Source organism: Megalops cyprinoides, chromosome 12, assembly GCF_013368585.1.
Source record: "Megalops cyprinoides isolate fMegCyp1 chromosome 12, fMegCyp1.pri, whole genome shotgun sequence".
NCBI classification, from domain to species: Eukaryota; Metazoa; Chordata; class Actinopteri; order Elopiformes; family Megalopidae; genus Megalops; species Megalops cyprinoides.
In genome coordinates, this window is record NC_050594.1 from 6,272,040 (window position 1) to 6,287,092 (window position 15,053).

General features: G+C 42.9%; 1 protein-coding gene across 1 annotated transcript; it reads right to left on the reverse strand.

Moving 5' to 3' along the window:
• Positions 1 to 336: 336 nt before the first annotated feature.
• si:ch73-204p21.2 (extensin) lies at positions 337 to 11,754 on the reverse strand. Its single transcript, XM_036541608.1, has 7 exons — positions 11,512 to 11,754; positions 7,156 to 7,308; positions 5,016 to 5,079; positions 4,209 to 4,278; positions 3,645 to 3,734; positions 1,881 to 2,644; positions 337 to 1,350 (listed from the first exon to the last, which is right to left on the reverse strand). Exons 2-6 carry the CDS (start codon positions 7,287 to 7,289, stop codon positions 1,881 to 1,883), a joined length of 1,122 nt encoding a protein of 373 aa, XP_036397501.1. The 5' UTR covers positions 7,290 to 7,308; positions 11,512 to 11,754; the 3' UTR covers positions 337 to 1,350.
• Between the last annotated feature and the right edge of the window lie 3,299 nt (positions 11,755 to 15,053).

Genomic DNA, 15,053 nt, shown 5'->3' on the forward strand with positions numbered 1-15,053 from the left:
GTGGATGAGACCATCTGCGAAGCGACAATAATGTAACGTGATTAATTACCCTGGATTGGTACCTGGATCTTTAGGTAATAAAAGGAATCAGGTGTCTTGCTGTACCATAGTCTCAGAACATATAGCAGACTCAGCAGTTGCCAGGTTTGCCAAATTTGAGTGCTGCCAACATTACATTACATTATTGTCATTTAGCAGATGCTCTTATCCAGAACAACTTACATAGATTACAATTGTACCCATGTATACAGCTGAATATTTACTGAGGCAATTCTAGGTTAAGTACCTTTGCACAAGGGTGCAACAGCAGTGACCCAGCAGGGAATCAAACCCGTGACCTTTTGGTTAACAGCCCTGCTCCATACCACTACACCACACTGCTGCCTACATCTGGTTATTCACATCAGAAAGACCCCGCAACCCAACCACATTCTCTCTCTTCCCCAGGCAAAAATCTGTCCCCTTGTCACCTCTGCATCACCGTTGGTGTGATTCAAGGGTCCTCTGTTAGCTGGTGTGAAATGTGTGTGAGAAAAAAGGCTCCTACTGGCTATAATACTTAAATCAAACAGCCAATGAAAACTCATTACAACCATATTATACCAGTTTATATCTTTAACATATGCTGCATATGAAACACTTTTGGGTGCCATTAACACCCTTAATCCTCATGCTGTACATGTGAATTCATTTAGATTATTGTACAGACTATTTCAACAAGACCCAGTACAGGTAGATAACCCCAGAGTAACCTGGGGAAACAACGCTAAATCTTCTGAGAAGAATGTGTGTGGATTACACCACTATTAATTAATGAATAACTCTTACCTTTTCCCAAAGGAAACAAAACAAAAACATTTGGTAAAAAACCAGGGAGCTCCCCTACAAGTGAAACTGTGAAAAGAAGACAACCTATTTTCCCATGGACACAGGGGGAATGAATCAGTGTATGGGGATTTAAAGTCTTTCCCTACATGCAGTTAAAAAAAGAACAAAGTAAAAAGAGGTTTTGCAGTGTCATACAGCCTACATGCAAATGAAAGCGGGCCCCAAAGCATACCATCAAAAAACATGTTTAAAAATAAACGATCTTTTTAGTGAGTGCTGTTTTCAGTTTATTTGTCGGTTGCGTTCATTTGTTTCGTTAAGTTTCACGTCAGTCCATGCACCAGTTTTCAGACAGGGTGCGCTAGGTGCGCGCTGTCTGGCAAGTGAACGGTAACAGTTTGCGGACCGGGGGTAAGTTTCCGCGGTAAACAGCGCTGTTCCTTTTAGACGCCTTCAGGTCCTCAGCTGTTACACGGCCTCCCATGTTAATGTTTCAGCTGCCACCTCTAAATGTGTCTATGCCTAAAAAAGGAGAAAGGCAAAGCCGAATAGGAATAGGATGCTGAAACCTAAATTTGAAGTTCTACAAACAGTAATAAATACTCTCTACTAAAATAATACGTGTGCATTGTATGTTTGTGTGTGTATGTTGTATATGCACAAGTGTATGTGTTCATGTTTACATTACATTACATTACACGATTGTCATTTAGCAAACAGTCTTATCCAGAGCAGCTTCCACAGGTTACAGTTTTTAGTTGTTATCCATTTATACAGCTGGATATTTGCTGAAGCTATTCTGAGTTAATTACCTTGCCGAAGGGTACAGCAGCCATACCCCAGCAGGAAATCGAACCGGCAACCTTTTGAGCCCTGCTCCTTACCGCTAAACTACACTGCCACTCTGCAGACTGTGTATGCGTGTGTATGTGTTCATGCTTGTATATGTCTGTGTACAGGCATTCATGTTTGTTTATCTGAGTGTTTGCCCTGATGTCTATGTGCATATCTGTGTGTGTTTCTATACTTGTTGAGCTTCCAACTAACCTCACCTACTGAACTGTGGAAGGGTTTTCCTCCAGCTCTGAAGCCCTCTCTGGGATGGGTGGGGCAGGGTCTTCTTCTTCGTCATCTGGGGGTGGCTGGAAGGGTGGGGGAGGGACCTCCTCTTCGTCGTCTGGGGGTGGCTGGGAGGGTGGGGGAGGGACCTCCTCTTCGTTGTCCGGGGGTGGCTGGGAAGGTGGGGGAGGGACCTTGTACTTCTTACTCACCTGAGCATACATGGCATTAAACCCCATCCCCTGTGGATCTTCCCCCTCCCCCTCCCCTGAGGTGGGTGGGACTGGGAATTCTGGCTCCGCCTCGTGCTGGGGGTCAAACAGGGGCGGGGGCGGGAGCAGGGAGTAGTCGAGCTCCTGCCAGGTCTGGTAATCAGGCTCCACCTTCTTCTTCTCCTCCTCCTGAGGGGAGACACGGAGGTCAGAGACGGCCTCCCTCACCTCCTCCAGGCTCTCGTAGGTGTGATGTGCTGGCCCCTGCTGCCAGAACCCGTCTGGGTTTTCGGGTATGTTCCCAACCGGGACTTCCTGCGACTGCACAGGGGAGTCAGCGCCCCCCGTCTCGGCTTCCGGGGGGTGGGATGAAACCGTGGGAGGGGCCGACTGCAGGGCCACTTCCTGCTCCATCAGCGGGGTCACCACTGGGGCAAAGGTTGGCAGGACAAAGGGAGGGTCGGTGACAGGTGGGGTGGTGTCCCCTGACACGGGGTCAGTAATCACTGGGGTCACATCTGTGGTGGGTGTGTCACCTGTCTGACCTGCAGTAACAAGACGAGGAGAGAAACAATGACAATCAGCTCTCAGAATTTTCCGTGACAGAGGTCACTGACTCAGTTCTTAATGATAATATTGGCACCCCTAGGTTAACAATCATCCATAGTAGGTACACTTGTATCTTTAAGAATCACCGATTGTAAGAACACACATATCAAACACAGAATACTTGCTTTAAGATGCCTGGAAGTACCCTGTACGCAATCCATCACAGAAACACCCTCTTGAATTGCGCCAGGAATACATGAAAAAGAATCTCTTCACACTGCCACGTCCAAAACATATAGGAGTATCCCCTGATGGAGGAGAGTTTCAAATACTGGTGTAATTCCTCCCGCATGACGAAGGTGAGTAATAGCCATTCTATCTCAGTCACCAGCGTGCATCCCTGTCTACACACTGGCCACAGTTAAAGCTGTGAGCTGATAATAATCACCTTCTCATTTAGCACATGAGAAGCCTCAAGCCTACTGTGTGCACTCATTTTTCTCAGCAGCAGCTTGAGACTATGTGGTTTGAAATACCAGTGGAAATCTATTGTCTATAGTAAGGGCTGCAATCCAGTTAGCCTGCTCTGACTTGCCTATAGAGGAGTTTTTGAATTGGTTCAACGGAAGCATTACATATTCAGAAAGGGAAGTAAGTTCAGTTGAACCTTCGCTCCCATACACAAACCCAACCAACATGACTGTCACTAGCACCACTATCAGCGTCACCATCGGCATCACTGTTACCTCTGCCATCACCATCACCAACACCATCTCTATCACTAACACCATCTCCGTCACCAAGACCATCACCCTTTCTTCCCCCTCCTGCAGCAGGATTAACTGCGGTCACCTCATGGGGAGATCAAACCCGGCCCGTATCAGGTGTGGAGATGAACCAAGGTTGACACTGGGCGCGGAGATTACACAGAAAACCCTCTATGTGGGTGAAACTGTTGCAGTGTGTGAGAATGGGGGGGCGGGGGGGGGGGCTTGCCTTGGTGATTCAGCACCCCCGTGTGTCTCCTCCAGGGTGTGATCTCCAGGGGTGTCTGAACAGAGCCATTCTCTGATGTCGGGCTGGGAACTACAACGCAGAGGTGAGAAAAAGAGCACAGATATTAACAGTCAGCGGAAGCTTACTGGGACACAAAGACAAATGGAAATAGTGAGAAAGACAATGCAATGTACACTGTTAATTTTCTGCATTACATTCTTGACATGCACATTCCATCATTAAATGATATGATGTTCACTTGATGATGGTGTAATTTTAAAAACCTTGGCAATAACTGGGTTTGGACATATCCTTCCACCCACAGAAAAAACAGGCTTCACAAAACACCAGAGCTGCAAATGGCCGCCTGCAGCCATCGTGTGAATTAAAGCTTTGCCAATATGTACTTTTAAACAACCGAAGCAAGCCAACATGTGCGCAGTATAAATCAAAGTAACTTCATGTCTGCAGATCCAGTTGCTTATGGTGTGACACACAGATATGGCAGAATGCAGGAAGAGTCTTGGTTAAATCTCTCAACATTCGAGAGGAGAGATCTCCTACCCTCCTCATCTTTCACGATGTCGTTAATCACTGGGTTCTCTCTGCTCTCGGCGGCCTCCTCCAGTTTAACCTGTAGGACACAGCAGTTTGGATGTTCACCTCTCCGTAGACTTCATGCTAAATTTACTAACTGATAAGCCACAACATTAAGAGAGTGGGTTCACCGTGGTGCCAGTCAATGTTACGTACCATATTATGAAGACCAGTTACACCAAAGCGGGTAGTGCCACAATCGATGTAGAGAAACAAACTATTGTCATAGTCTCAGAGGACACCAGAAGCAGTGGACAGCACCTTACCTTGTTTATTACCTGGGAATTTCCAACAGAAAGTCCAACAGAAAGGATAACCAGGGTGTGGGAAAAAAATACAGGTCCATCCCCTCGAGATGGGGAGTGTTTATGAATAGACAACAGACCTTTTAAACTGGGGATAGGTCAGAAATGCATTTGCCAAAGTATACTTGGGAAAGTGTTTAGTTTGACACACCACTTTGGGAAAGTGTGGCATCTATGCAGACGGGGATTATTATCTTGAGGCAGAAGTTGCCCATAAGTGCAGATTTTGGAACAGATGCCCCAACCACAATTCTGACTGTAAGTATTATACATTGAACAGAAAAACTGGTCCGAGATCAGCGCTTAAGAGCGATCTTTGCCTGGGGTGGATTTTTTTGTGCCCAGTGCACATGATGTGTGTTACACAAGGGCGAGAGAAAAATGTGAAGCATGACCACCCAAACAAACACAACTGCTCAGCGGAGTATATTTGGGAGAGTGGCAGATGGTTTTCACTCCACTAACTTACCACTCGTATCAGTGTCGACGACTTTCTCTCCTTTTCTGAGCTTTCCTCCAGCTGAAACGAATGTCTGGAAGTCATAACAGAGACAAAAATGTATGTACTGTCAACAGTGTACAAGCACCATAAACATGTATTTTGGTCCTGCTGTGTGACCCAATCAATTGGCACAATCAAAGCTAAATTCAGCTGTTGCTGTGTTGTGAAATTTCCAGCAGAGGGAGAAGTTTCCCAGGCAGCAGGTTACCACCTGCATCTTAAAGGGGAATCATTCTCCTGGGAAACACTGTAAATGTGACACTTTGCCCTTGCCTCTTTATCAGGTTCCACTTCAACTGCTTATAAATAGGCTCTGGGCAGCATGTGCACTTGGGCCTTTCACACATCATAGGTGAGAGGACTATACTGTGCTGAGTTCTCAATATGCATATACAACTGGCATTTCCACCATATTTTACTATTGAGAAACAGTTCATATCTGACATTAAAGCATGACATATGCTTTACCAATCATTTGACATTTATCATCGTCATTCATCATATGAACCGTTTATCATTTATTATTGACCTTAATGTGAAAAAATTACACAACTTTGTGGAGTCAGTCAGGTGTCTGCTGCCCTCTTCTGGGCATGAAGTGAACTGCAGTGACAAATAAGAGTCCACTGGGATGTAGTGCTCAAGCCTGCTGTCTCTGGCTGTAATTAATCGGACGCTTTAGAGAAGGTATTGCCGGTCAGTGTCTTGCTCACTGACAGACAGACTGACTGAGTGGTTCACCCAAGACAACACCAGTACGTTTGGTAGTACGCCATTAGAAGGTTAAATACAAATAACGACTCTAAATTCTTCGTTACAGCCAGTCTGTGAACAGCAATGGCATTTCAAGAATCTCTATAAAATGAATGATATTCCAGTGGCAAAATGAAGTATGAAGTAATGCAGTTCTTATCAGCATCACGCCTGTTGACTCCCACCACAAAGTAAAGCCAAATAGTCTGCAGTATTTGCATACTCCGATGTAGCTATCTTTGTTTTCTTAGACCTTCTGGAGTTTTTCTTTTTTTTTTGAACAACAGGAAAAGCATTTGAGGGATGTATGTAATTTATCTTCTCTCCAAACCTGTTCTGACCATGTGACAAGTAAGCCACTCCCCATTCTTGGCAAATTCCTAGAGCTGACAAACTTGCCTGTTCTGTCCTGGAATGTATGGGGGCTACAGAGACACTCCTAGTGCTATCAGTCAATAACGTAGTGGGTAAAGAGACCTTCAGCAGACAGTATATACTCACAATGCTAAGTGCATACCTCACTAATCTACCTCTAGCCTCCTGCAATGCATTGAACACACATACCTATAGCTCTGTCTCGTCACATTTCTTTATTGGCATTTAGCAGAGCGACATACAATGTTATCAATTTATACAGCTGGATAGTTTACTGAGGGTGGGTCAAGGTGGGTTTTAGTCACAAGACTTGCTCCTTAACCACTGTGCCACACTGCCGCAGAGTTATTCACAACGCACCTGGAAAAGATCCCTAAACCTCTGTCTTGTTACCCACAAGGTACTGGGGATACGCTCCTCAAGTGCTGTCTCGTTACCCACAATGCACTGAGAACAGAGCCATAAAGCTTACTCTATGTTCACACTGTGCACTGGGCACGGAGCCCTATGGCTTGATTCATTTAATCCAACAGGGCACCCAGCCAAGTATGCAGAAATGGTTAGAGCGCTGGACTCTGGACGTGAGATTTGCGGGTTCATGCTGTACTTTTGAGAGGGGAACTTCCAGTCCTATCCCTGTGTCTGGTGTTTTTATATCTACCCATAATGCACTGGGGCCAGTAGTATGAAATCACTTTACATTCTCATTCTGTATACGATAGCTCTCTATCATCGCTTTGCGCCTCTTCTTGGAACACAAGAGGGATTAAGAGAGCTTTCTTTTAAGTGCTGCTTTTAAACAACACTACTCAGCTGTGTGACTAACCCTGAAACCGAGAAGTCTGGTTCAAAGCACGTTATCAGACTTGTATACGTTTTTTTTATGATCAGAGAAAAGAAAGTTTTTTTTTTTTTAATGAGGTGATGCTGTGTAAGAGAGAGAGAGAGAGAGAGAGAGAGAGAGAGACGGAAGACTGACCTGCCGCACTGGGTACAGATGATGAGAAGTGTGATAAGAAGGATGAACAGGAGGACCTGGGAGGCAATAAGGAGCTCAGGGGTGAAGGGGCTGGCTGCCACCAAACCCGCTACATGCACTCCGACCGGAGCCATGGTGCTATGACAGGCCTCTCTGAAACAGATGACATCTCAAAGTGAGACGTTACCCTCACCCACACATGTATAATATCACAGAGTTAGACATACTGCAACTATACTGTACAGCACAAAACTACAAACCCCAACCCACACAAAGGCATAACATGACTGAAACATACAACAGCTACACAACCCAGAGCAAAACACCTTTTCCCTGTGACAATGCTGGTCCGTGCGCTGCTCGTAAAAAAAAGAAGGAGAAAAATGGACAAAAAACAATAATTTAATATTAAAAAATCAGCAAAACATAGGGACCAACCTAAACACCCTGAGCCAACTGCTCAAACAAAGTCAGCACTGCTCTCCAGCCACACACCTGTATACAACTCCTTTAATTAACCGATTAACTGGTTCAAGACACTGACAAGACAACCAGGATGCTCGAGAAGCAAATACCAATTAAACAATTAAACATTACAAAAACAGTTTTTGGGAAGACTGCTCCTTCACATATCTACACACACGCACAACATTAGAGAGTGAGACATACTGAAACTAACATAACACAGAACAAGACACCCGGGCGCCCACACACACACACGCACATCAGCAATCACAAAACCGAAGAAGCAACGTATAAATTAAGCTGCAAGGAAAGGAAACCATGGCTTACAATTACAGGGTGCAGACTTTGCACTGACACGTACTCTCCTAGCGAAAGAAAGGAGTAGAGAGGGATATGGGAGTGGATGGAGGTGTTTACTGTGATCACTTATTGAGATACCGTGGGACGCAGCGTGGTATAAGAAAGGAACTGAGCCCAGGATCCAAATGCTGCTGGTTTATTACACATGAAAGGATAATTCCAGGAATATGGTACTCCACCATCACTAAAACTGCTGCCGTCTGGGTGGATAAGTAAAGAAGTACACTGTGTAAATTGCCCTGGATAAGCCTTGTAAGCAGATATGCCATGCTGTTATTAATGGGATCAGTTATGATCCGTGTAGATACAAATGAGATGTTTCATGAAAAATGACTTACTCCACCCTCCCCACTGGCCACCAAAAAGCTGAGCCCTGTATGACCACATCGTTATTAAGCGTTACTCAAATGGTGTTATAAAGTAGTTATAGAATATCACTAACCTGGTAATGACCACCAGCCATCGGCCCTTTGAGGTCTGACATTGAAATTCCTCTACATTTTCTCTACTATGTTCTTACAGGATTTCTGCAGGTTTTAATTATAGCCAGAATATCAACACCTCAAACTGGAAATATGACAAGATTCCATTCCCCAGGTCATTAGTAACCATAAGCCTTAATCATAAGTCTTTTTCCATGTCAGTTCTGCAATAACTGATTTGTGTCGACTGTCTTATTGTGACTCGTAGACATTGTTCATCATTCACTGTCGCCTTTGCCCTGTCTCTTCATTTGCAATCCATATACATGTGTAAGATAAACAAGATGGCGTATTTGCATGAAGACATATCCGAGGGGTAAACAATAACAACCAGCTGGACATGAAATAGCTGAACTGGTTTCATTTTCAAGGGTGTTCAGGGCTATCCATCTGAAGAGAAAAAGAAAGTAACAAGGAAGGAAAACAGGAAAGAAAAAATATACTTAGTTGCTATTAACAGCTATTGTGAAACAGATAGCTGTCTAATAATGCTAGACGGCGGGTAATAGATTACCGTGTGAAGTAGAATATTTAGGATATACAGGAATAGGTTGTATGGTCAGTTTGACTTCTACTAAAGATAAGTCTAATGTATATTATCTTTAGAAGAGAAGATAATTGGCCTTTTCACTGTCCTTAGCGGTAGAATGTCTGAAGTGTCCTCCCCCTCCACTAATTGGGTGTTTCAGCGATCCATTAGGAAACCCAAAGTCACGTGGTTTCAGGAAGCGTCACGAGGCGAGCACTATTGGCCCATTCCTCAAGATTCCACATTAGATAAATGTAATGTGTATTGTTTATTGGTGTGCGCTTTGGTATGTCCAAACAACCATTTTCCCTGACTTTAATTAGAGAAAATATTCATCTAACTTTTGAAAACCACTTAACTGCCGTTCAACTTGATTGAATAATTAGAATGCTTTGGTCAAGCACCAATTGTTTTACAGAGCAACTTCAGAGAAGTCTTCATATGAAAAAGTAATTATTCCATCAATTTCTAGAGATTTCAAATTTACAAAATGACATTCAAAACAAATCACAACAGAGCGCCTTGAGAGTTGCAAGCAGTTAAGGAAAACGATCGGCCTACTGAACGAAACGAAACGCAAAATTAAGCTCAATTTTCGATCTTTTGACAAGCAGCCAGCATCATCAACAGATGACTCATCGGAGGTTTGCTAGCGCTATGTGTTCAGCGGGCGGATCAATGTGTGCTGAAAGGTTTCTGGTTTCGCTCACGGTGCTCCTATTCATCGCCCCACGGTACTGCAGATCACGTTTTCAGGTAAGCGGCCAGCAATGTTGCAAAAAAAAGGTGCGTTTCCTGTAACTGGGCATATGCGCTCTTTTAATCATTGAATTAAAAAGCATAAATTTCATTTCAGTTTCCACAACATGGCCAATATATGTCCATGAGAGTCCTTAATGATTAATCTATGTTACCGGCTGAAGCTGTTGCATGTTGTGTATTTGGTAAAGTCAGGATGTGTTGTCTGCTTTGCATTTAAACATCTCAGTGGTGCTACGCTTGTGTTATTTCGCATAACAGAACAATTTATTAATAATAATACGTCAGAATTAAATGACGGAATATACATTTTAATAACCCCTTTATCCATATATTCAAAAAAGAGCATGACCATGATGATGACTGTTCTAATATTTAATCTTCCCTTATCGAGCCTCCTCCCCTCTATGGATCTTAGCACACGACTGCTGATTGCCTCAGTGCAGCAAAGTTTAGGAAATGTCACTCATCAATCATCGCTATGCTTGTTGCACGTCCTGTTGGATAGGATTACATTAAATGCACTTGCCGACAGGTTAGCCAATGGGACCAAGATGAAAATAACTCGAGCATTCAGTTACCTGTCGTAGTCTGAGAGGAACGACAATGGCACTGAAGTTTATGTCATAAAGCGTGACTTCAGTCAGTTAGTGGCATGAATTGGGTGGGATTCGCAATGGGGCCACAGCATACAGCTGCGATCATCGTGGTCCTTACATGGCAGTTTAGCCAGTGAAAATTAAATCCACCTTTTTCCATTGCGATCAGTGACATTTTAACTTTGATACACTGGTAACATCACAGTTGCGCAGTACTGTACCCATTCCGTAATGACATGAGCATTGCACAGATTTTTTTTTCTGAGACCACTTTAGAGGCAAGCTAATGGCAAATAATGCCATCAACACACTGAAAAAACAACATGACGTAAACGTTTTTTTCAGTGGTTGATATATCTCCTATATTAAGATAACCTAATCTAATGCTGCGTGATTCACGCCCATGTGTGGGCTAGAGAAATAGGTGGTTATAAATTTGTCTGTAAACAAATCAGTTATCAGATATTAACCCTTCCTGAAAACCATTATTGATAGTACTACAGACGCCTGTATTCTGAACGAACAAGGCTGAATTGTCAGGAATAGTTAGGTTACACCTTGAGACCTAGAATGCTAGACTCAAAGAATAAATGGGACATTAGTTACACATTGATAGCCTGGGTGAAGCAGAGGGCAAACACGCCACGCGACAGGATTCATTTGCATGCGCACTCATCGCACCGAAACAGCGCGCTGTTTATTTTTAACGCATTTCAGTTTTACATTTAATGCACTGTACCCCAACCGTGTCAATCAGCTGAAGCAGCTGATTTTCACTGGCAACTGCAAGTGGATCAGTTTATTGTAAGTGTTGTTGGAGTTTGCTCAGACTGTCCCTCCTCAGCTGATAGACATAAGCAAAAGAGAGACACAGGACAGAACACCAAGACACTAGCCACAGGACAGAGCAGAGACACTAACCTGAATATAGCGAGAGACTGAGAAAAATCTACCACCTGTGCATTCTAACACTACAGTGCTGACTATTGCTTGTTGTTATTAACTGTTAACTTTTGTTCAGAGCTTGTATATCATAGCATTATAGCATTTTGAATTGAACTGACACCAGGAGAGAGAGCAGACCATGCCACAGGCTACACAGACCTGGGACAGAAGCCGATTTGGGATAAGCTGTTCAAAAGGGAGGAACACCCGTACTCACGGTGTCGGTGGGCCACGCGTGACGCTGTCCCCTCTCTGTGCTCACGGGTTGTTGCGGGACAGCGACATCTCCATGGCGCTCCGTCTGTGCGGTCGTCACCTGCGCCTGTCGTCTTTCTCTCTGTGTGACTCTGTCTCCCGTCAGCTCCCACCTTACCCTGCTGCTGCTGCCTGGCACTCACCAGGGAGCGACTTTTGATCGTGCCACAGAGGAGAGAGGAGGGAGAAAAAAAAAAAACAAAAAACTTTGACCCAGAGTACTTCCTCATTCTCCTTCTGTCTATCTGTCACTCACTCTCACTCATGTGCGCGTGGGTGTGCATGTGTGTGTGTGGGCGTGTACTTGTGTGAAAGAGAGAGGCTTTCAATCTCTTGAAATTTTGAGAATCTTGAAAATTTTGTGCTTTCTCTGGCTTTTTTAAATCACATTGTATGTGACACACACACACATAAACACGCACACACACAAACACACATATTGGGTGGTCATAATTTCACACTCTGTCCATCTTTTCATCACCTTGTATGTGTGTATAGGTATATATACCACACACACACACACACACACACACACACACACACACAGGGTGATTATAATATTCTTTCAAGCTCACAGATGCACACAAGCACTACATCAGGCAACAGGTCAGCAAGAGTGGCATTACATCAGAAATGCAAAAACTGAACACTGCAGTGGACATCATTCTGTTAATTACATGCAAAAACGTGATGGAATACCTGCTGTTTTATTCTCAGTTCAAATTTAAGTTGCCTACATTTCCCTCTGTAAACCTCAGCGATATGACTTCCATTTGAAGGTGTTAGATATGAAAGACTGCTCTTCTGGAGAGGTTTTTCACACAGGCATACACGCAGGCCCACACACACGCACTCACGCACGCACACACATTCTTCTGTATCTTTATCTTTCCGGTTGTGTTGTGTTTGATCAAGCATTTAGGGTTAGATCCTTTTTCAGTATTGTTTTGAGCACAACAACGACGTTATGCAATATGGGTTGCACTGCCCCCCTGTGGCAAATTTCTGATATTGCAACGGGAAGAAAAATCCTGAACAACTACTGCATAGACCTGAAATTCTCCTCAAATTAGCGACTGTTCCAACAGGAAGGGTATTACCAGAGGGCATCTAATGTATTCCTTTCATACCGTTCCCCATCCCAGCTAGTTTCTTTGCTCATGCTTTAAAATAAACACAATAAAATGCAAGGCGTGACTCCGCACTAAACTGTGGGAGGGTGGCCTTTCAATGAATGAGTTCTTTTCAGTGGAGTGACTCTGAATACCTCCCCTCAACCTTTATATGTGGAGAAACAGCCTTTTAGAATCAGGGTTTAATTCAACAATGTGCACAATAGCTTGCATGCATGCCCACAATGTACACACTGGAATTGAATCCTGTTGTTGAAGAAGTGGTAATCTGATAAAAACACAGGGAAACTGCGAATGAAATATTGAATAATTGGTAGAATGGTCCTTTAGAGTCAAGATTGCTCCCAACTGTACTTAAGTTGAAATTCAATGTTCTTGAAATTCATGTTCAACAGAAGGGGAGAAGCTATAGGATACACATGGGACGTAGGAGAGTACTGGCGAATATATTTACAACATTGTGTCATAACTTTTGTCTGAATTACCTCAGTATCATCATTTGTGAAGGAGGAGACAGCAAAATGAAATTTATAAATAGTTTGACACAGCTGTCATTGTATTTGGACAAACTAAACAGTATCCAAACAATCACGTTACTAAACTAGAGACCCATTTCATTGTGTTTTTTACATGACTGTGTTGTTATTTAGACAGAGTATTGATCTTTTTATTTTTTTATTACAAAAGCAATGTGTATGTTCACCTTTACTGTGAATATAAGAAGTTAAATATGTCACAAATATCATTAAACATGTCTATGAACCTCTAAGAAACAGACTGTTGTCTAAGTTCTAATTTTGGACAGAAAAGTAACTTTAACTAAAGGGAATGATATCCAGATAAATTGAGACTGTTTATGATTGTAACACATACCACTGTGCAATAGATATTCAATATCATGCCCAGATGTGGCACCTGCAACCCTGTATTCCGTCTCAGAAGTTCCGGTTGGTGAAGGGAAATTCTGGTGCTGTCTTTATTGCTGTGTTAGTTTTGCATGCTCTGTTACAGATTATGTCCCTTCAAGACTGTTCACAATGAGCCAGATAAACAAAATACTTATAGACAAGAAACAAAACAAGAGTCTTTTGGGGGGAAATCAGTGCAACTGCAGATGTTCAATATATGGAGCAGATATTTAGTCTCTGGTATTATTACAGTAGTCTCCATAATGAGCCTGAATGTCTGCTTCGTATATAGAACATCTGCGGTAGTATCCACTCACCCCAGGCCTTGTCTGTGGGCTGCATCAGACGGCATCTGGGGGGCCTGTCTCATCCCAGTAAGACATCTCATTTAACCAATCACATCCCTAACGAGCATAAATGGGCAGTATCACACTATTACTCAGTCACAGAGGGTTCAGCGTTGTGACTGGATGGAGAAATCCAAGGATATGGAAGACGTTTGATCCTTAGTGACTCATTTACTTCTTTTGCTGCAAATGTCAAGACCAGATCGAGTGACAAGTCCAAAGAAAAGGACCTGTGCTCCCTTTGTAAACCTCGAATTTAAGAAAGTGCCTGACAAATGACGTATTTGAGAAAACTTTCTTTTATTTTTGGTTTTCAGAGAAAGGGAACAAATACTTCAAGCTTGTTTTGATCACACGGATATAATGCCTGGCTTATTTGTTTTCTTTGTCTGAAAGCTAAAAACTAAAGAAGGTTTTCTTGAGTGCACTTGGTACAGTGCCAGGTTTGTTAGAGTGCATGCTCCTCCCTTTAGACTGACTCTATTATGACTCTATTGGTCTATTATTTATTCACAAAGCTGGCCCATTTCTGCACACAGCACCTTCAATGGAGTCTGCCCTTAAGCACTAAATCCCAAATCCCTGCCACATCATCGGGAAAATAAAAAAACCCAGAGAAAGTGTTTAGCTGGATGTCTGCATTTAATGGCAAGTTATTTGGAACATTTTAGCCCTCAAGGCAGAATTTCCCCACAGTGTAATGTTCTGATCTACAACCAGATTACTCAACTGCAACGTCAACCTTAACTATTATAAAACAGACAGCAAAACTTGTCCCGGATTAGCCCTAGATTGAACAGTTCCTGTCTAAAACATGTTCAACCAAACCTTTTCCAAGGGCTTCATTTTGCAAGTTACCCCCGGAAAATCTAAGCAATTAAATTTCAAGCCCCGTTAAAAATGCTTGTTAATCAGAAGTAAACAATCAATGACAGCTCAAAGATGACTCAAGTTCCCTTTAATGAAACAAATCAATGAGTCAAATCCAACACAATGAGGGTAACTGTATATTTGAACAATAATAACTATGACTGATGGTAATAACTACAACTGTAAATATGATTATTTGTCATTGATAACAAATAATAATCATTATTTTGAGCCGTTTTGTGAGGC